Here is a 23387-nt window from a genome sequence, read left to right on the forward strand (position 1 = left end):
CATTACGCAATGTAAGATCCGAGGCGCACTCACGTGGCATTTAAATGCACAACCGCATGTAGTGAGTGTGTGTGTGTACTCACTGTACTAAAGGGAATCGTCTACGGGCCATGTGGTATTCTTCAACGTGATAACACTCTTCTCTGTCGTTGTCATACATCTAAGAAGTGCGGAAGCGATCATTGCTCGTGTGACTTAATTTTTCAGTTCTGTAAATTAGTGAATTTGTCGATTAGAAGCAGTCCAACCTTAGGCACAAATGGAGGAAGTAAAGCTGAGTAAAGAAGCAAGAAGAATGAAGAAGGTTTGTTCACGAGTTAAAATTATGTACTCCTAAGTAACGTTTAGGCCTAGGCTAAGTAAGGCCTAGCTCTAGTGATGGTATTGATACATCATTTGGCCGCATGTTAGCGTAGGTTGGGTTAGGCTATTGAGTGCATGTGCACGCATGGTTTGAATAGTTTTGGATATAATACGCTCAATATTGATACCTGAAGCCAACAAATTAGTACAATTAAGTTAGTAAACAATAAAGAATAATGTTGGATTTCCTTGTAGGTGATCTATGAAATATTTGTGCTTCTCTCTCGATTGAAGCCCATTGCACGCTTACCAGTCAAAACGTCCCTTTACCAAAACGTCCCCGTACCAAAACGTCCCCGCTTTTGGTCAAAACGTCCCCGTTGGTCAAAACGTCCCCGTAAGTCAAAACGTCCCCGTCTATCACATTCATTCACAGTTGTGAATATATATCAATTTTAAGTTATAATTTGGCTAAGTTATCGGCATGCAAGTTGGATTACAAGCGCTAAATAAATCATGAAGGACTATATCGTTTAGGGCAGAGACGGGAAAGGGGGCTGGGGGCTTTAGCTGTAGTCCTTCTTCTAGACCATCAAAAATATAAGAAGGCAGAATAAATTCTGGAAAAGGGTAGAAAAATAGGCAAACAATCACGAAAATCCAAAATATAAAGTGTCTACAGAAAAAAAAATAAACGTATGTGCTGAAGGAAAATATATATCACTTTTATCCAGCCTGTCTCGCATATTCAAAAAGTAACTTGTTGTACATAAACAAAACAAAAATCTTTTTTATTCCCTTCCCTCAATATCGTATATATTCATTTAGAAACCAACTCGTGTTTAAAAAAAATCCTATTACCCTACAACCCTCTTGCATTCCCTTTTCTATTCATATTATCTTACCTCAGAAAATTATACTCAAAAATGTTTCCGCCAGTGGCGGCTGAACGGTCCTGAACCGGGGGGGCTTGGGGGGCTCAGCCCCCCCAATGAAAAAGTTGAAGGGGCAAATGCATGATAAGCCCCCCCAATATTTACCAAGGCTCCGAAACGTGCATCTGCCCATTTTTCAATGCATACTTGTCGATCTGTCCGATGCACACGTAGCCTATACTATATAGGTGTAATAATTTTAGTAATTGCTGGGGACCCTCGGCCTGTCCCCTGGCTATAGACCACCTTGTCACCCCAACCACGTCTTCACGCCCCGTGAAAAGTGGAAGAAGTTAGTGTGAGTACCGGTAAGCGTAACACAACTTCGTCTTAGGCCAATGACTTGCCTCATTTCAGCCAGTTCTCCAACATCCCCTTACTTAGTGGCGTAGCGTCCATATATACAGTCAGGGGCGGATGCCCCCCCCCCCTCCCTGACGGACTCAAATGGACTGCTGGCGCTCTTTTCAGCTTTTCACTACTTTTTACTTATTCGCGATTATTGACTATTTTATTGCGCTCTCATATACCTATTGACATTTGTCATATTCTGTTGGTGTAATTTTCCGACAAAATGGCGACGACACCTATTTATTCTCCGTTTATCTGCAAATTAGTAAGGCCCGGAAAGGGTGATTTCCTGCAATCTAGGGAGTATCTTTACTCAAAAATTTTCTGACCGCTCCGCGTCAACCTGTGGTGGCGCTCCGCTTAGATAGTGTCGAAAGCGCCCCTACAGACTATTCTTGCCCCCCCCCTGACCAATACCCCTAGCTCCGCCACTGCCCTTACTACACTCAAAAACGTCTTTGCGAGTACACTACGAGTAATAGCTACTCTCTTAAAACAAATTACAATGTTTTTACAGACTTTTACGTGCAATCTGAGAAATTGCAGGCTTGAGACCCATATTCTAGGGCTAGGTATTCGCAGCATAAAACACTCGGGAAGTGCCGTTTCCGGCCATCTGGGGATTTGAAAAAACCCAAAATTTTCTTGTACGCTCCGCGCCAACCGATAGTGGCGCTCCGCTTAAATAGTCTCCACACATTAGCCCCCCCAATAATTTTTCCATTCCGCCGCGCCTGGTTTCCGCCCTCATAGCCAGCACTTCCCACTCTTAAAAACTGTGTTTTCAACCTAAACTACTGTATACTTATCCTTACTGTTTGATTTGAACTAAAAACATCCACACTTGCATTCCAACTAATTATAAAAGCTGGGACGTTTTGACTCACGGGGACGTTTTGACTGCGGGGACGTTTTGGTAAAAAACGGGGACGTTTTGGTCTTAAAAAAGCGGGGACGTTTTGGTCTTAAAAAAGCGGGGACGTTTTGGTAAAGGGACGTTTTGACTGGATACCCATTGCACAGTCTTTTGTGAATTGTTCTAAACCTTGTTAAGACTTTGATGTTTGTTTCTCATTGATCATCTTTGTAGAAGTTGGCTAAAAAGAACTCTTTGACTAACGGGGGAGTTGAACTGCCAGAAGTTAATGGATTCCACGAAGAAACAGATGCATTGGAAAGTGGCCAGGTTATCAAGAGGAAACTTGATGATGCTGAAACACCCATCAAGAGAAAGAAGAAGAGAAAAAGTAAAGAGGTTGCTGTGATTAAAGAAACCAATGGACAAGAATTGGAACCTCAAATAACCGAGTTGCTGAAGGAAGATAAACTTGCCGAAAATGGGTCGGTGGACTCTGGTACCGACAGTCCTAAGAAGAAAAAAGATAAGAAAAACAAGAAAGTTAAGTTTGGAGAGAACGAGACTGTGGATGGAGTCAACGGAACTAACGATGAGGAACCAGAAAAAGCTCTTCAACAGAATGGAAAGTTTGACAGCAGCGAGGAATCTGATGACGAAATTGACCTGATGAAGAAAACCTTCAGTAGTAGACTGGATGCAAAAACTAAGGAAGCAGAACAGGGGAAGAAAGTGGTGAGTGCATGTGGTGTGTAATTTCTGGAAATGCAAGCAAAAATCGTTGAAACTGGGGTTAAATCAAATCAAAAATTAACAAACAAATAGAAAATAGAAGCAGCATTTACAGTAATTGTCTGGCCTGAGCTGGGACATAAAATTGACTTTAGTGGTTTACACAGTTTGCCTTTCAATTAAACAATTAGTAGCAACCTGTTGGAATTGTATTCCAAAAAGTAGCTTCATTGAGATCATATCCATGAATTTATGTTTGCACATTTTCAGGACTTGGTTGATATTTCGATATTTTTGACGAGTATCATTCATAACAATTTGTTCACTTTCAACTGAGTCTTGGATTGTCGCTCTAAAAGTTTTCCACCAATGCCTCGTCCCAAATTTTATTTAGTGAATAAAATGTTTTACTGTAGTGTTGAAAGGCAAGTTTAAAAGTCCTGATAAGGGTATGGAGTGCTGTTCCTTTTGCAATCGTCACCGATAAATTCGGTTAAATTACACATTGTTATAACCCATGTCTTATCTCAGATTTGCTTGATATCGGCACTTGAAAGTGGGGAGCAAGACATCTCTTCATAAGCTAGATAAATTGTTGAGTTCATTAAAGAGAATGAGAGGTGTTCCCAGAAAGACACCATGTTATCTGTTCTCCTACTTTTTTAATTTCCTCCAAAAAGTCAGTCGAGATGATGTCAAAGGAATTGCCGTCTGAAACTTTCATGACGAGGATTAACAAATACTGATCTTCTGACTTATATGTTAGGCTACATTGTTTACTGTGCAAGAGTATGGTGGATATAAAAACTAGCTAAGAAAGCCTTTCATCAGATGAAGGTTAATATCTAAAAACGAAATTCACAATAAAAAATGGTATGTTACCAATCAAAATGTTTTGATCATAAAACAGTATTTTACAGAGGATCTCAATCCCAGCCGTGCTAGCTACAATTCTTCTCTGGCGCCAAAGTGCCGTAGCACTGTAGATGAGACTCTAATGACCCAAAAATACTCTCTGTGTATGGTATGGTGATGTAAGGTGTAGACATAAGCACTGCATGGAAGATAACAAGTAATATACAGCACTTGAAAAGACAATTTTTTGTAAAACATGTATGACAGTATGCAATTTCTCTCTTTACTCTTTTTTCTCAGACAACTATTGACCCGGAGAAGATCAAACAGGAGGGTGCCTTTGAAAACTTTGAATTGTCTGCAGAGACTATCGCACAACTTAAAGGTATGTAGCTACAGTACTTACTGGATATAAGCTGTAAATGTTGTTCAAATTTATTTAGAATTCTTGTTTCAAAAATTCTTGTTATGAGCTGATCCATTTGTTCTGTGTACACCAGGTGTTAAAATGGCAACGAAGAGGCAATTTATCAAGTTAAAGTAATAAATGGTCTCATTCTGTCAGACTTAGCACCAACCCCCCGGTCTCATTCTGTCAGTTTTAACACCCCCCCCCGCAGTGAATACAGCGTCAAGCGAGTTAACTCAAGAAACCTACCCCTAATTGCCCATATTTTGTTGTATTTCCTTGATTTATAAATAACTTTCCTGCCCAATCATTTAGGAATGCCACCAAGTCCACAGTGTGCAGTGCAAATCTGCAGTACTTTTTGTCTAAATCTATCTGTTGTTCTGTTTTACAGCTTCTGGAGTCAATTATCTGTTTCAAGTCCAATCCAAAACATTCACAGATGTCTTCAGTGGCATTGATGTTATTGTGAAAGCAAGTAAGTGTACATTTATCCATTCTGGGGGTATGGGGAAAGGGGGGGTGGGGGAAGAGGGGGTGGAGGAAGGGAGAATAGCAGAGGACGAAGGGAGGGGTGGAGGAAGGGGAGGGGGTGGAGGAAGGGGAATGGTGGAGGAGGGGGAGAGGCGGAGTAAGGGGATGTTGGATGAAGAATGTTATCTTTGATGATGTATTTTGGTATCAAATATTTCCAACCTAGGGCATGAGCAACTAGGAACAAACTTTCAGCACCAAACCTTTTGATCCTCTTCCTCCATTACAGGAACTGGTACCGGCAAGACGCTGGCGTTTGTGTTACCTCTTATTGAGAAACTGAAACATCACAACAAGAAAGTTGGGAGAGCCCCAGCTGTTTTGACACTTCTACCAACCAGGGAGTTGGCAATTCAGGTTGGTTGACTGTGAAAAGATTACATCATGTGATTGTCAGAGATAAATTAAATGTGGAAAAACTTAAATCTATCAAGTTGTAGTAAATGACTAAACCTAGGGTAATGCTATGTATACAGTATATCTGTGGGGAGCAAGACATCTGCATAAGCTAGATAATTTTTTTTAGTTCATTATGGGGAATGAGAGGTGTGTAGAGTACGACACTGTGTTATCTATTCTGCCTACTATATGTTCAATTTTCTCCAAAAAGTCAGTCGAGATGATGTCAAAGGAATTGCCGTCTGAAACTTTCATGACGAGGATTAACAAATACTGATCTTCTGACAGGAGTAGAAATAAACGGATCTGTTAACAGGCCACCAGTTTTCATGGAAATGAGCTTTTTCCTGTAGCGTGTCCATACCATGACCAAATGCTGCTACTGTCTATTTCCCATTATTCAACCATTTCATTAGATGTTTATTCTTAACTGTGTACTGAAACTTAAATTGCAACGGCTTTATAACGTAGAAACCAACAAATTCTACCTTTGACGCTCCACATCAATATTTTCCCATTCTCGAAATGATCACTGACATTCTTCACACTGTAGATTTGCACTGACAAAACCTGAATAGGTTTCTCCTTGACTGTACTATGTATATGTTAGGCTACATTGTTTACTGTGCAAGAATATGGTGGATATCAAAACTAGCTAAGAAAGCCTTTCATCAGATGAAGGTTAATGTCTAAAAACGAAATTCACAATAAAAAATGGTATGTTACCAATCAAAATGTTTTGATCAAAACACAGTATTTTACAGAGGATCTCAATCCCAGCCGTGCTAGCTTAGTTTTTTCTCTGGGGCCTAAGTACCAGAGCACTGTAGATGAGACTCTAATGACCCCCAAATACTTTCTGTGTATGGGATGGTGATGTAAGGTGCAGACATAAGCACTGCATAGAAGATTACAAGTAATATACAGTAGTTCAAACTGTATAATACACCACCTTTCATCTTGTATTGAACTCTTCCTCATCTAGGTGTTCAAATGTTACCAGTCAATGGATCCTCAACTCCATTGCCTCTGTGTATACGGTGGTGTCAGCTACAATCAACAGACAAACGCCCTGCGAAGAGGAGTCGACATAGTCGTGGGAACCCCGGGCCGTATCGGCGATCTCGTCCAACGGCAAGCTCTCGACCTGTCCCAGTTGCAGTTTGTGGTGTTGGACGAAGTAGACCGCATGTTGGACATGGGTTTTGCTGCTGATGTAGAGAATTTAATTACTCCTTCCTACTCCAGGGGTAAGTGGTGGACCTTTAAAGGGTAGTGCCACCTTCTTCCGCACAACCCATTGACATAGACATATTACATGACAAAGTTCATACCCCTCCCCTCCCTCCCTCCCTCCCTCCCTCCCTCCCCTCTTTGAAATTTATTGTAAAAGTTTCAATACATAGCAATGTCTGCTAAATATGTTGAATTCATGTCAAATTAAGTATGTGACTGACTCAAGTGTGATTTTTAAGTATGGCTGGGTAGATGGCTAATGACTAATAGGACAGGGAAATGAATGCCAACTTTGTATATTGTGATAATCATATGCTGACTGAACTGTGATGGTAAATATGCTGACGGGGGTATGATGTTGTAAGGGGTCTGACCTACTGTATTAGGGCAGTGGGGTCTGGCAAAAATTACTCTAACCTCTCAGCTTTGTGTCCAATGAAAACGTTCATTGAAGTCCATTTGGCTCATAGGATGATGGCCTTGTGTTACTGGTCTCGATTGGCTGTGTGCAATTTGCAGCCGTTGAAAACGTCAGTATGTTCTGTATTTGAGTAAACATTGACTGAACTGACTAAACATTGTTCTGTATTTGAGTAGTTAAGATGTATCCATCATTGTTCATGACTGATATTTAATGATCTTCTGAATAAACATTGTTCGGAATGACCAAATTTCCCTTGGAAGTCATGTGACAGATGCGTAGCTACTGTACCAAAAAATCACAACTAGAGAGCTTTGACAAACCATTAATATGCAGATACTTACCAATATGTTGAATTTTCTCCAAAAAGTCAGTCGAAATGATGTCAAAGGAATTGCCGTCTGAAACTTTCATGACGAGGATTATCAAATACTGATCTACTGACTAGAGGAAAAATAAACTGATTTGTTCATTTAATTGTCAGTGTGACATGCCTGAAGATACTTATTGATGAGCAACATGCCAAGAATATTCACAATTTAAGCCCAAACTACTGCAAGTGTATAAAACACAAAACTACTGGCTAACATCAAGTTTTCACTGGCATTTCCCTGAATTGCAACACACGTCAGTAACTGTTCAATGTTAAAGGAGCAGTCCAATGATATTTGCTGATAATAAACAACTACAGGGCATATGTGAGGTACGAAATATCATGCAAAGTGTTGACTGACGATTAGACCCAACTGATTTTTGATGTTAATTGGTAGAATGTAGGACAGCCTTTTCTTTTCTACTGGCATGAAAAGCATCCTGATGTAGGAATCCTTGAAAATCAGTCCTGGACTGTTGTCAGATAGTTGAAAAATGACCGTTAGTAACTCTTTGTAAACTGTCGTCTTTGTTTTACAGAAAGTCAGTCAAATCCGCAGACGTTACTGTTTTCGGCGACGATGCCTCCATGGGTGTTGAAGATAGCTAACAAATACCTGAACAATAGTTACAAAACAATAGATCTTGTTGGGAAAGAAGGACTGCAAACTGCAACAACTGTCACGGTATGTCTTGACTTTTTTCTCTCTTTATTTTTGGTGGGGGAAGGATGGATGGATGTGGGTGGGTGGGAGGGTAGGATGGGAAGAATGGAATGGATGTGTAGAGAGTCATTGAACATTGTCACTGATCATACAAAAGCTAGAGGCGGTTACAAACGTATCTATAACGCACTAACAGCTTAAAAATGTATTTTGAAAACTGTTGTTCTGAAGCATTAATGTACTGTGCTATTTATTGCACATATGACAAGAAGATAAACATTTATTACATAACTTTCCTTTCAGTTGCCCTTCTTGGTTGTGTTTCCTCTATGAACTTGTATTGTTCCCCTAGATTAGCATGTTTCTGTTTGAAGAAGAAAAAAAAAAAAAATCTTCTAGAGTAGGATAACTGCTGCATTTGTTTCTGTCCTCTGAGAGTTCATATGAAGACCATAATCAGAGATGCCAGAATTCCGGCAATAGCCAGAATTCCAGCTTTTTCCCGATTTTGAAATTTGATTCAGGCTCCACACGATCTTTCGGTCCCAGTTGAAACAGACATCAGCTTTTTCCGCGAATTTCTAACTATTATCCTAGCACACTGTAGCATACGCAAATTGGAGCCAATACCGCAATTTTTTCCCTGGATTTTCATAACGTCCCAACATTAGCTTAGATAGTCTTTGGGACATCCAAGTCTCCACAACTTTCAGGCCCTAGGGGTAAACCCTGCTGGCATCCCTGCATAATGCTGTCCGATAGTCAATTATGCTAGATTCTTTTTGGCATCACAGATTGACAAAATATAAGTTTTGTTAGCTTTTTGCTGAGTGTTAACTGCTTACATTTTAAGGTTTTAAAGATCAGTTGTGATAATAATACAAGATGCTATATTGACAAACTTCTGTTATCATGAAAGAACAACCACCGTTTAAACTCACTTGGCATTCTCATGTCACTCCCTCTGGTATCTTGCCAGACACCATCTATATCATCGTGAAAATCAATCATATTCATTAGTCATGCAAAAACAAAATTGTGCTTTCTTAAAAATATAGCTTGATGTAACTGTGTTGCCATGGAAAGTTTATCCAGATTTGACCATTTCAATTGATGTGGACAGGTTTGTTCAAGATTGATGTCCTGTTCTATGTCCAGTACTGTCATATTCTTCAGTAGTAAATACCACGTTGACCCTGTTTCTCTCCGCCCGTTATCCTTTATGCAGCATTTAGCTATACGTTGCAAACCTGGTCTGGAACCAGGCCTCATCACTGACATTTTCCAAAGGTATGCTGGGAAATCCGGCCAAGGTATTGTATTCTGTCAGACCAAAAACCAAGTGAATTCCATGCTGGGAGACGATAATTTTGGGCTCCATGCCATGCTTCTACACGGTGACATCGAACAGGCAAGGAGGGAATTGACGCTTAATGTAAGTTTAATGCTTGTTTGCGTTCAAATTAACTGATTGAAAGTCTTTTTTCTTCCTAGTTTTTTGTTTTCAATTCCTTTGGATGACAGTCTTATTCCACTGTAAGATAGTCAGGAGGGGGGGGGGGGGGTTGGGACGCGTGCAGGGAATAATTTCTAGTTTGCAACTCTACTTGTGTAGAAATACTGCTATACAAACTTCTAACTTGTATACACTTAGCAATTTTACATTATGTAACATTTTGCTCAGGTATACTGGATGTATTTGTCCCTGGTGTGGATGTCAACTTAACTGGCTCTGAAGATTTTGGTGTACATTCAGACAAATTTAGGCAAAGCAGTTCAAATGTCTACTATCAAAAATACAAGGAAAGAATAGGGACTGGTATAGTTGTGATGCATAGATGGGTTACAGTGTTAAGAAGTATAAACAATTCCACTCCCAGTGTTTCAATCAACTTCATAAGGATTGGGCTTCTTCAACAGGGCTTACCTTAACCTTTGCAATGGTGTTAACAAGACAGTGGTCGTACATTCTTCGAGTAAAAGCCAATAGCCTCTTAATCTGTACTTTGTTATGAGCATCGGTTAGCAGTACGACTGAAACACAGCAATCTATCGTCACTATCAATGTTGCTTTTGTGTGTGTGGTTTCTGTGCATTGTTGTGACATTTGTTTTTTAATCATTAAACTGAGGTGTACAGGTACCACCAATGATTTAATATTCAAATGAGTGGTCGTATTTGGCGAATATCAATTAGTTGAGCAGGTGCTATATTACCATGTATAGTATGTGTGTCTTTTGTCTGTGTGCTTGTGTGTTGTGGTAGATGGATTCCGAAACAATTCACCATGGACAATTCTGAGCCAGATAAGTGATACATGAGTGACAAATAAGTGTACACATGCACAAACAGAGGCAATTGGTAAACAAGACCGATTCACCGAAGTCTTGTTGCATTTCCATTTTCCTCACAAAGTCGGTGGAAATGATGTCAAAGGAATTGCCGTCTGAAACTTTCATGACGAGGATTATCAAATACTGATCTACTGACTGGAGGAAAAATAAACTGATTTTTTTTTAAGTTTGATTGATAATCTGCAAACACTCCAAATATGCTGTGGATTTTACTGGATGCAGAATCTGAATTATTATTGGCAAAACAAACGCGATCTATGATCAATGTGGTAGTGATAACGTTAGCGCACAATGTCGCCAAACAGCTACTGAATATCTTACAGACTTAAAAAGTCCATTCGGGAAAGTGTTTTGTTGGTCTTTCACACCCAAGAGTGGAGACAAGTACATCTATTGGCTAACTGAGATGAGTTTTGAGAATGCTGTGTCTGAAAATCTTTTAAGATGATAACCTTCTATGAAAGCTGAGCATTGTCAATATGACTGCTTACATTCACCTTGGCAACATGAAAGGAAACAACAAAGTGAGGGAAATTAAGGTCTCTTTTTATCCTCCAATGGGCATCACAGATTGACCAAATATAAGTTTTGTTAGCGTGTTGCTGAGTGTTACTGGTTGGACTTTGTTGAGGTTTCAAAACATCAGTTGTGGCAATACAGGATGAGACTTTGAACATTGTATTGTTGGCTTATTCATTTTACTATGGAAAAACGACCAGCTCTTTAAATACCACCACTAAGAGAAATCTATTAGGTTGCATGATGCATGCATAGTAAAAGGTATCCCATTTCGAGTACTGTTTTAGACTTTTAGAGGATGGCTTAGGGCGCAAAGTTTATTTTCATATTTTGTAGATTATTAAAAAAAAAGTACACTGACCCTTTTAAACAGAGCCTAGGCTCATCAGTAAAAAGACTACAGCAGACTATATAGTCTAATGCACAGATCAAATATAGGTCGGTTCTCAGGTACAACAGGAAACCCAACAGGATCTAGAACATGAGAATTTAACACCTCTCAAATGACTTGTTTATGATATTTTGCAATTTATGTCAAGGACGAATTGCATTGAGTGGCATTCAAGTGGTTAATAAGGTAAATGACTAGGTGTTAGTTGAGTGTTTGGATTAATGAAGCAATGAATTAACAAAACCATTAAAGGCATACAACTCAGTTTGCCATTCTTCTTTATTAATTTAGGTTTAAAGGAGCACTTCTGAGATATAGTATATTGTAAGGTACCAGAACAACTGTAGACATTTTACTATTGCTCACAATTTATCCATTTTTATCTCAATACATTACATGTATAGAGATATTGTAACAGTAAGTGGGACTTTCTCTTCTCTTAAAAATTTTTCAGCGTCTTCAAACAAAGTTCTTTTTCTCTGGAATTTCCAGAGCAAGAATATATCATATAGACCAACAAAAGTTACTATTTTTTATTCCAGAATTGTATCTCATTCTGTGACTTTTTCACCGATTTATGTCCAAATCGGGCCAATTTGGACTGAAAACACACTTTGACAGACCTGTTTTGCACACGCTCCAAAACTTATGTTTTATGAAAGAGAATAGAATAGAACTGTCTTTCAACAGTGGTATCGTCTAAGATAGGGTCCTATGTATTATATATTTTATTAAAATTTTAAACTTTCATTTGTTGTTTACAGGTAGGTATTAATAAGAATTTTACTACTTGTATATGACATTTAATGGCTTTTATTTGCTTGATTTGATGTTTAAATGATTTTTCTTTCTTAAAACAACACTGAGCTGCCGCCCCTACTTTTAGTAAAAAGGTCCGTTTTTGATGATTAAGCCCCGCCCCCAAGTCTGTTTTGTAGCAGATTGGCTATGACTCATAACAGCTACATGTTAGATATACGAAAATGGCTACCCTCGCGAACAATTTTCTGTTCTGTAGTTAGGTACGCGGAAAAACGTGGGTTGTTTCGATATCTAGAAGTGGACACAGTTTTGATGGTAGTCACCACTACAGTCTACAGTAACATACAGTAGGTCAATAGGCCTAGCTCTCAAGGCAGGCATCAAGAATATGGTCGAGTTGTTCGCCTCTTCTAATTTGGCTGTTGTCAATGACGTCAAACTATATGACCAAAAAGTCCAACTGAGACTGACCTACAGGGATGTAAGTCTTCCGTATTTTTACGGAAATCCGTTTTTTTTTTATTCCAATAAAGTTCCACAAAATTGTTCGAATATCAAAGACACAACGCGGCAAAAATGCCTGGCCCGTTGCAGCAAGCTAACTTCAACTTTCACTCATCGATCAATCAAAATACCATTCCTGTTTCGCATCATCGCATTGCACTGTACAACATTGTGCCATGTGAATATCGTTGCGTACGTGCGAACTTCAAATCGCCATAACTCATTTCTGTTCTTTGAAAAACCTTGCCTAATTCACGTTGATTGGACTGCTAATTAATATCTTCGTAACTGCTGGTGCTCGACATAACTTTCGGAATTAACGCTTGTGATATTTGTGAGCGGCGGAAATCTACGGGATACGCATATGAAAGTCGATATTTGTGATCGCATTCGAATGTGAGACTGTTTTTTATTCCGTAGTTCGCTGCGACGTATTCGTAACTTTGAGGTAGCCTAACATAACGATAGTGTGTAAGTAGTAAGAACTAGGGGTAAGATGTGTTAGCGCTAATACTTCTGAGCTAGCCTAACATAACGATAGTGTGTAAGTAGTCAGAGCTAGGAGTAGGATGTGTTAGGACGGCATTCACCCGGGGTCTCCGAATAGTTTTCCGGTTTTTTTTTTTGGCTGCACTTACATCCCTGGACCTAAGATGAAGGATACCACATAAAAAACAAGTTCTTAAATATTCTATGACATTACTAAACCTTGCAACGTCGTTCTTTCGACTAACAGGCAATGAGCGCTAAAGGCAAGACTAGCAGGATAAAGTGTAACCTGCAGAGACTATTCGTGGCAAAAATGCAAGTTATATATTTGTTGTACCATGATTGATATTGATAATTGTAGAGACAGAGCAAAGATTTGAAATTAGGAATAAAAATTAAAACTTCCAGTATTGAGATACTGCATCATTGATGCTCTTGTTGGACTACCACATATCGAGACTAGAATTTTGGCTTAATGCCATCCTTTAATCTTCATCCTCTCCTTAGCAAATTTTGATGAAGTCTAGTGATTAAGCCTCAATAAAACAATTGGATTAAATGACTCTGGTGGACTGGATTAAACCGATGGCTTTAGTTCACACTGATGGCTTCAATTTGTACACTTGATGGTCTCAGTTCAACACTGATGGCTCCAGTGCACACTAATCCTCTAACTAAAGAGCTTCAGAAATGCTTCAAGATCTGAAGCTGTGTGGAAGACTGATTAATCAATGAAAAAACAAATTATTGTATTTAACTTTGTAATTATTTATCGTTTGTCAAACATCTCTTCTACAGAAATTTCGTCAGGGTCTATTCAAGGTCTTAGTGACCACAGATGTGGCTTCAAGGGGATTAGATATACCAGAAGTGGACTTAGTTCTGCAGTGTCAGCCACCCAATGTAAGTTATGGATGGAATTCATGGACTAGGGAATGTCGTGCCGAATGGCAGGCAATTAATTTGGAAGGAATATAATTTGCAACCAGGGCTTTGCTCTGTTTTCATCAGGTTTTGCATGATCAGCGATGTTCAGGATTTGCCATCTTGAATATATTCTATAGATGTGAATCCTGCTGACTAATTATTACTCGTCTGCATGTTGCTGGATATTAAAACAGAAAGTCCTTTGCCAAAAAAAATTTAGGATGAGTGGGGACTGATTTGAATGATCTCACAAAACACTTTGTAATGTTTAAATGAGGAAAACGGACTAAACAAAGCTTCATTCATACCTAGTAAAGATTCCTAAATCCTATTGGTCCATTCAGGTCAGCTGACCGTGGTTAATCCTGTGAGTAACGCACGGTAAAATTACAGGGCATCACTTTAATAAATCTTTGGTTATATGTAACCAAAAATGTTTTGTTTTTTGATTTTTCCCCCACACAAATGGTAGCGTATGAATGAACGGGGTTAATCAACGGTCTAGCGTGCGTTACTCACATGATTAATGCACTCCGGGTGTTAATGCTATCGCTGGATGCACTCGGCTCCGCCCTCGTGCATCGCTTGCACTATCCCCGGATCGTGCATTAATCCTGTGAGTAACGCACGCTAGACCGTTGATTAACCCCTTATTCAATCAAGTGAAGAGTTTTGAAGTAAAAGTGTTGTGGGGCCTCAAAATATATTCTAGGAATCCCTCCCCCCCCCAAACACACCTCACAAACACCCTTTTTTCTTCCCAGTTGTTTCAGAGTTTGACTGCAGTTGACTACATTGGTGATCGAATTGAAATGCTTGTTTAAGTTGTAGAATTGGTGACCTTCAAAGTAAATTGATTCCAATCACGTCAGTCAGATGTAAACACAAAATTAACTTTGTTATTCTCGATAGCAATACTTTTTAGATTTAAAGATAAATTTTAATTGTTACACCATTCTTGATTTCTGTCTCTTCTAGGATGTAGACAGTTATATTCACAGATCAGGGAGGACGGGGCGTGCGGGCAGACCTGGTGTAAGTATATGTCTCTACATGCCAGGATGCGAGCAGGAACTACAGAACGTTGAAAGAAGAGCAGTGAGTAACATTATGATTATTGATACAGCACTAACAACATGTGCACAGTAACTACATCTGAACAGGAACAACATATGAATAGGAACAACATGTGAATAGGAATAACATGTGAACAGTAACAACGTGCACAGGAACAACATGTGAATACTAATAACATGTGCACAGTAACTACATGTGAACAGGAACAACATATGAACAGGAACAACATGTGAATAGGAACAACATGTGAATAGGAATAACATGTGAACAGTAACTACATGTGCACAGGAACAACATGTGAATAGGAATAACATGTGAACAGTAACAACGTGCACAGGAACAACATGTGAATACTAATAACATGTGCACAGTAACTACATGTGAACAGGAACAACATATGAACAGGAACAACATGTGAATAGGAACAACATGTGAATAGGAATAACATGTGAACAGTAACTACATGTGCACAGGAACAACATGTGAACAGGAACAACATGTGAACAGTAACTACATGTGAACAGGAACAACATGTGAACAGGAACAACATGTGAATAGGAACAGCATGTGAATAGGAATAACATGTGAACAGTAACTACATGTGCACAGGAACAACATGTGAACAGGAACAACATGTGAACAGTAACTACATGTGAACAGGAACAACATGTGAACAGGAACAACATGTGAATAGGAACAACATGTGAATAGGAATAACATGTGCACAGTAACTACATCTGAACAGGAACAACATGTGAATAGGAACAACATGTGGACAGTAACAACATGTGAACAGTAACTACATGTGAACAGGAACAACATGTGAACAGGAACAACATGTGAACAGTAACTACATGTGAACAGGAACAACATGTGAACAGGAACAACATGTGAATAGGAACAACATGTGAATAGGAATAACATGTGCACAGTAACTACATCTGAACAGGAACAACATGTGAATAGGAACAACATGTGGACAGTAACAACATGTGAACAGTAACTACATGTGAACAGGAACAACATGTGGACAGTAACAACATGTGAACAGTAACTACATGTGAACAGGAACAACATATGAACAGTAACTACATGTAAACAGGAACTACTTGGGTCCAGTAACAAAATGTGCACAGGAACAAAATGTGCACAGGAACATGTGCACAGTAACTACATGTGAACAGGAACAACATATGAACAGTAACTACATGTGAATAGGAACAACATGTGCACAGTTACTACATGTGAACAGGAACAACATATGAACAGTAACTACATGTGAACAGGAACAACATGTGCACAGTAACTATGTGTGAACAGGAACAACATATGAACAGTAACTACATGTGCACAGAAACAATATATGGACAGGAACAACATGTGAGCAGTAACTACATGTGAACAGGAACATGTGAACAGGAACAACATATGAACAGGAACAACATGTGCACAGGAACAATATGTGCACAAGAACAACATGTGAACATTAACTACATGTCAACAGGAACAACATGTCAACAGTAACTACATGTCAACAGTAACTACATGTCAACAGGAACAACATGTGTCCAGTCACTACATGTGAACAGGAACAACATGTGCACAGGAACAATATGTGCACAGTAACTACATATGCACAGGAAAAACATGTGAACAGTAAAGTTGCACAGGAACAACATGTGAATAGTAACTACATGTGAACAGGAACAACATGTGTCCAGTAACTACATGTGAACAGGAACAACATGTGAACAGTAACTATATGTGAACAGGAACAACATGTATCCAGTAACTACATGTGAACAGGAACAACATATGCATCGTGTTTACGGTAACAGCACATGTATAGTCACATGTGCACAGTAACAAAATGTACACAGAACAACATTAGCACTTCGAACATAACTGTACAGAGATGGCATGCTTGGTTTAACATCATGCGTACAAAACAACACCTGTACAGTAACATGTGTACAGTAATGACATGAACACAGAAAACTCTGTTTCGTTTCAACATGGGTACAGTACGTAATTTGTCTAGCAGAGCTGTTTGTTTATCTCTCCTCGTGGTAACGGCTGAGATGACATGGGCATCTTGAACTTCACACTGTGAGTGCCCGTGGATGAGTATGTTCGCAGAACTAACAAGATTTTTGCCCGTTCCCATGGTTTTGCTGTAGTTGTCCGTAGGGATGAATAATTTAGCACGAGTTGTTTCTCTTTGGAGGAGTTTGTTTCTCTTTGATGGGTTCTCCTCTTCTCTTTGAAGGGTCTCCTTTTTGTAACTATTTTTATTGTACTTTGGGCTATATCCTTTATAGGTGTCTGCTGGGAATGAAGAGTTGTAATATTGTATTTGACAAATTCCTATGGTTAACTCAAATTGGAGTAGTTGTTACCATACATTGTGTTTGACCCATGTAGGAGTGATATAAATGATCTTTTTATTGAATATTCATATCACTTCAGATACATTCTATTGCATCAGATGGATTTGACTTACTTTATTGAGATTATTTCTCTCGATACTGAGCTAATTGTGAAATTGAAATGTATGATAAGTCTCTACATATTCATCTCTATATTCCTCACAAGTTGCAAATATGATGAAATGACTTTAATGTCTCATGTGCTTTCATCCCACAGCAACTTAAGTTTAAGCAAGTACCCCCACCCCAGCCAGAAGAACTCTACACAAGCAAACTTGAAAACCTGGAAAAGTAAGTTGTTGTGTTTGGAATGTTACTCTGCAACGTTCCAACTGCTGTCATTTAAGTGTTAATCCCAAATCACAGGGGGAAAACAATCCATGTGTGATGCATAGAAAATTCTCTCTTCAAATGCTTTGAGATGACATCCAAATGGATGGATCAGAAAGAGATTGATTATACTGTCTGCTGGCATCTTCATTCTAGCACTCTATATGCAATGTGTTAATTGGTTAAAACATACCTGGTCAGCCATGAATGAAGTTAAAGTAGAGCCGTCCTCTCTCATCTGGGAGAGATTGTTGGATTAACCGATGGGGGACTACAAAAACTGGGCACTCGTGGTGTTCTCTGTGCAAATGAAGTACTTCTGTCGTACAGTACAATAGTACATGCACTCCACAACCAACCCTAAAAGCAGCAGACCAGATGAACAGCCAGTGAATCAGTGGAATACTCTGCATATTTCCAGATACACACAAATCATTATCTGAAATTAATATCATAATATGATCTACCACCAGTGGATGTATTTTTGGTTGAATTTCTTCTTTCTTCCGTTATTTCGATTCTAGTTCCTTTGAGAAAGTCCCGCAGCAGTCCAAGGAGATGCTCGAGAGTAGGGCACAGTCTCTTCTGGATAAATATGGCCCATTGGAAACGGTCACATCTCTTCTTGCCCACGTAGCAGGCCTGCAGGATATGTGCAGAAGGTCAAGCTTGACTTGTCTACCGGTGAGTGTTACAATGGGGTACAAAATAACCATTCTGTCTGACAGTGCATTGTGAGGGGGAGGGGGATCTACCGGTGAGTGTTACAAGGGGTACAAAATAACCTTTCTGTCTGACATTGCATTGTGGAGGGGAGGGGGAGGGGGGTCTACCGGCGAGTGTTACAAGGGGGTACAAAATAACCATTCTGTCTGACAGTGCATTGTGGGGGGGAGGGGGAGGGGGAGGGGGGTCTACCGGCGAGTGTTACAAGGGGGTACAAAATAACCTTTCTGTCTGACATTGCATTGTGGAGGGGGGAAGGGGGTTAATATTGATGCAGCCTTGCTGCAGGTGAGCTTGCAGCTGCTGCAGCTTGCCTTTCTTTCTCTGTTAAGATAATCAGATAAAAACAATCCTAACATGTTCATGGAGATAAAGAAGTCCATTTGCATTCATTTCATGTGCAATTTGGTTTGAATTTACCACACATAGTAGTGGCTATCTTGTCCAGATGTATTTAAAAACCAGCTATACATGTAAATATTAAAAGCGGGTAGAGTTAATCCAGTTGAAACTGTATCAGGAAAGTTGAAAGTGTGTCATGGAATGTCGGTTGTTTGTAACTATGGTATGGCTGGGTCATAGTATCACTGACAGTTCAAAGCTTGAATCAATAATGTCAAGGTGAGTGTTCTCATCAATCCTATCAGATGTGGGGAAGACTTTTGTTAACCGTGTGCAGTTAAACAGGTGCTGGTTATACTCTGTGTGTGTGTGTTTGTATGTGCAACTCACCACAGACACAATCTAAAAATCACTTTCAAAGTGACACGAGTGTCAGTTTTGTATGCAAATGTCAAATAGATGTGAAGTAGATGAGTCTAAAGTTCAAGGTACATTCACTCCCTCGGTAACTACAGTAGTTCAGGCAGATGTTGCAATTTGTATGCAACTTTCTCTCCAAAAAGTCGGTCGAGATGATGTCAAAGGAATTGCCGTCTGAAACTTTCATGACGAGGATTAACAAATACTGATCTTCTGACTGGAGTAGAAATAAATGGATCTGTTAGTTAATAACATTTGATGGTCTGTGCTGCCATTTGTTATTAAAGACAAGTGAACAGTTTTTTTTTTTTTGGTTGGCAACAGATATATGCTGGAACTGATTCAGTTTGTAATTGTACATCCCCCCCCCCAACCTGTAAAGGCAGAAGCAGAAAATATTTCTTAGTTTAATGCAAAAAATGTAGATTTCCCCAGAATATTGACTAAGTTTACCCCAGTATTGCTATTTTTACAGTACACTTCCTGAAATATGATTCAACTCAATCGATGTGTGACCAAATATTGTACAAATTGGTAGTGTGATGTAAAAGGAAAGATAATAAAAAACCAAATAAAGTAAAGTCAAAGTCAAAAAGCAATTTATTAAAGCTGCCGCTCAAAATGTTTCCTTCTTAGAATCATGTCTCATAAATTGAGGAAGCTTTCCCTACGAAATTCTCTTCCCCTTATTCAGAGAAAAACTACCTTCAAAATAACGAGTGAACTCTCCATTGGTAACCGTGACGAGCTATCTGACATCCTCCAACGAAAGCTCGGAGATGACGCTTTTAAGATGCAGAAGAATTCGGTCCTGCTCAGTAAAGACCGGAAGACCGCCCTCTTTGATACTGAATTTGAGATAGAAAAGCAAGTTCTGGTAAGTACCATCTTCAAGTGGTTTAAAAGTGTCCTTGAATATTCCCCATGACCCCACTTCCCACCCCTTAGTGTGAACGCAAAGTGATTTCTAGTCGAAAAATTTGGAAAGTTGCTCAAAGATCTATAACAAATTATGCACGATTATTTCCACAAAAAAAGTTTGGCCTTACACTCTTTGAAGGGGACTTGAAGCTACGAGCTGAACGGATAAATTTGTCAAAAGTCGGTTTAATGCATCAATTACTGTGTAACCTTCTATCATTGGTTTAATAAAGCATGGCTGGTACGTATTTCTGTCGTCAGTTGTGTAAACAAGCTTATGGTAGAAACGTTTTGCACAAAGTAATTCGTTCTGTTGATACATTCATGACGATACATTGGTTGGTTAAGGGAGTAGTTTTTGAGGCCTAATGCCAGTTCTATTTCTTGTCCTGAAGAACCAAAAGGCGAGAAGTGATAAGGTGGAAATGATGTAACAGGAATTGCCGTCTGATAGCCAAGTGCTAATTGATGGTAGAAATCTAACTACTGATCCACCAGAGAGACAGTGAAATGTCTGACGTACAAAAGAAATTGTCAACCACAGAGGAGTTGCTAAGTTACGAGATAATGTGAAATACTGGGAAAACACTCGCAGATTATTGTATCAGATACAACAAATGAAAAGACTGTGCAAAATTTTGCTTTTAAGTTTCTACACAATTTCAAGAATGCAAAAGAGACGTTAAGATATCACAAGAAAAACAGTGGGGAACCATCTCTGATATAGCAAGCAACAATGGACAGCTATTCTAAGCACCTTTGTCCAAGCACCATATCAGAATGACGTCACAGAGCCTCTAGTGCAATTGAAGGCCAACTCGCTTTAATTTAATCAGCTTTGTGGGTTGTTGTTCTTATGTAATAGCATTAATGCCACAGAGATGTCGGTGCCCCCTAGCAAGCTGGCCGCCATGACCCTCAGAGAGCAACAGATTCTGCAGCATAGAAACCGCAGGATATATTTGCTGCTCCAAAGTGCCGTAGTATATTTGAGGCCCTCTATCGCTCTTCCTCGGAAGGTGTCCCCCTCCTTCGTCGTTTTGAAAGTTTTTTTATCTCTTCTTTTTCAGGATGCTTTTGCCGATGACGAACAGACTCAGGTGGAGACTTTGGACGAATTTCCGGATAATTTCTTCACAGACTTCTATCATGGTAACTCGTTTGGAAGGAGTCGAGGATTCGGAGGCGGCAGAGGATATGGCGGGAGAGGCAGAGGGAGAGGTGGTTTCCGTGGTGGTAGAGGAGGGTTTGGTAGGGGAGGTGGATTTGGTAGGGGAGGTGGCAGAGGAAGAGGAGGAGGGGGTCGTGGTGGTGGCAGAGGCAGAGGGGGTTTCAGAGGAGGCAGGGGTGATGGAGCGGGATTTAAATCTGGAAGAGGAAACTTCCGAGGTGGGTTCAACAGGGGAGGCCCCAAGACTGGTGGTGGTGAGTAATTTTCCTCACAAAATCCCAGAGGTCTTTTATGGTCTGACAGAGAGCCAAGACTACTTGCCTCTCAGCCGGGAAGTGATGGAATTTTTCATCGTTCCTGGAAACGGTGTGCCCGGAAACCCGAGAATTCTTCTTGGTATATGGCGAAGATTGACCCGTTTGAAAATACTAGCGGTGCCTGCAGCTGCACATGTGACCGTGGGGTGGGTGTAGTGTCATTGGAAATATGACCACATTGCCAAGCACCATTGGGCAATGCTATCCCTATGTGGATGATGGGTAGTCGAGCATACAAGGATTACCCTGCTAAATGTGAAAAGGAAGTTGCATGACGACCTTCCCCCACAGGATCTGGTAAAAATCCATTCCCAATTTAGGTAACCTCATTGGCAGTGTCAACCCTCAAAGCAAATTGTCTACTCAGTCACTTTTCTTCTTTTTAAATCATTTCCTTTGTTTTTTTTTTGTTTTTATTATTTTTTGATTTTCATGTTATTGCAAGATTTGTAGGGCAATAAGGTACCAACCACACTGTTTCATACTTTTGAGGTCTCACCGTCTTGGTGAATCGATTTGTTGAAGTTTAGGGTGCATTCTGTATTTTAGGGTGCATTCTGCAATTTAGGGTCCATTATACATTTTACAGACATGAGCTTTTTCTGCGAATTCGCGGAATATCTGTGTTATCTTTTCTACCTCGGGACAAAAACTATTATCCTAACACACTGTAACATACGCAAACTGGAGCCTATACCGCAATTTTTGCAAAGTTCTGTACTTTGTTTTGTATCCCAAGCTCATCCCTGATTTTAGGGTACATTATGCATGTTAGGGTGCATTCTGTAAGTGGACAATTAGTGAATGAAGTGAAGGATCAGATTTTCATTTGAACATATATTTGAGTGTTGGAATGATCTTGAATATTACTAACTCTTAGAAATGAGTGCAGCATTAGAATGGACACCATCAGATGAAAGAATTCATTTATGTAAGTTAGTTTTGGCATCTTCATACTTTTTTTTTTTTTTTTAAACAAATGTCCAATTGGAAGGATGTTCTGTATCCGTATTTATTAATTAACGCTGTATGGACTCGAGTAATATTACGAGTCCTTGCATTTAATAAATTGTACTTGGGAAGTATATATATTATATAGATATTAACCAAATTCTTACTTCCTATTCTGCAAAAAGTACAATAACAGACCATGATTTTTTGGATGTTAGCACTGCAACTTCCCCCTCCCCCAAACACACTCTTCAGTAATCATTCGGAGTGACAAACGGATGAGTTCAGGGGTGAGCTGTGTTGGACTATGGTAGCATTATTTTTTTAGAAGATCAGTAACTGTACTTCACAATGGTAGATGTCTTCGCTCGATCATTAATTAATAGCTCTTAATGTTTTACCCTAAATGTTACCATTAAAGCTATATATTAGATAAGAGTAATGTTTGTAGAGAAGGAGACTGTTACCTAAAGAAATGGTGAAAAATAGATTGAAAGATCTTAAATAATTGTACTTTTATTATCTTTGTATTAGATTTACAACATGCACCTGTCATTCGAGTCGCAAAATATTACTTACTGATTTCACAAGACCTCTATATACCACCCCCCCTTCCCCCACCCCTATATGTGTTGCAGCTCTATATACAACCCCCTTGTCAAATAAATCTTTGTTGACTAACCAATACT

At 39.4% G+C, this 23387-nt stretch overlaps 1 protein-coding gene and 1 long non-coding RNA gene across 2 annotated transcripts; one reads left to right on the forward strand and one right to left on the reverse strand.

Annotated features, from left to right (window-relative positions):
• Positions 1-76: 76 nt before the first annotated feature.
• Positions 77-23206, forward strand: LOC139969184 (ATP-dependent RNA helicase DDX50-like). The gene is made up of 14 exons (XM_071974054.1): positions 77-304; positions 2680-3180; positions 4333-4417; positions 4836-4919; positions 5205-5332; positions 6360-6624; positions 7944-8089; positions 9297-9503; positions 13886-13990; positions 14993-15112; positions 17738-17811; positions 18375-18534; positions 20033-20215; positions 21330-23206. Exons 1-14 carry the CDS (start codon positions 260-262, stop codon positions 21690-21692), a joined length of 2466 nt encoding a protein of 821 aa, XP_071830155.1. The 5' UTR covers positions 77-259; the 3' UTR covers positions 21693-23206.
• Positions 12068-13534, reverse strand: LOC139969191 (uncharacterized). Its single transcript, XR_011793667.1, has 2 exons — positions 13247-13534; positions 12068-12565 (listed from the first exon to the last, which is right to left on the reverse strand). It is a non-coding gene; the product is annotated as an uncharacterized lncRNA (long non-coding RNA).
• Positions 23207-23387: the final 181 nt, after the last annotated feature.

The sequence above is a fragment of the Apostichopus japonicus genome, chromosome 6 (genome assembly GCF_037975245.1).
Source record: "Apostichopus japonicus isolate 1M-3 chromosome 6, ASM3797524v1, whole genome shotgun sequence".
Classification (NCBI taxonomy): Eukaryota; Metazoa; Echinodermata; class Holothuroidea; order Aspidochirotida; family Stichopodidae; genus Apostichopus; species Apostichopus japonicus.

Excerpts from the sequence above, each read along its gene's own strand:
- LOC139969184 (XM_071974054.1), top strand. The coding sequence starts at position 260 with ATGGAGGAAGTAAAGCTGAGTAAAGAAGCAAGAAGAATGAAGAAG. Across the intron at positions 5,333-6,359 it reads CCAGGGAGTTGGCAATTCAG|GTGTTCAAATGTTACCAGTC; the intron begins GTTGGTTGACTG and ends TTCCTCATCTAG. Across the intron at positions 8,090-9,296 it reads AAACTGCAACAACTGTCACG|CATTTAGCTATACGTTGCAA; the intron begins GTATGTCTTGAC and ends TCCTTTATGCAG.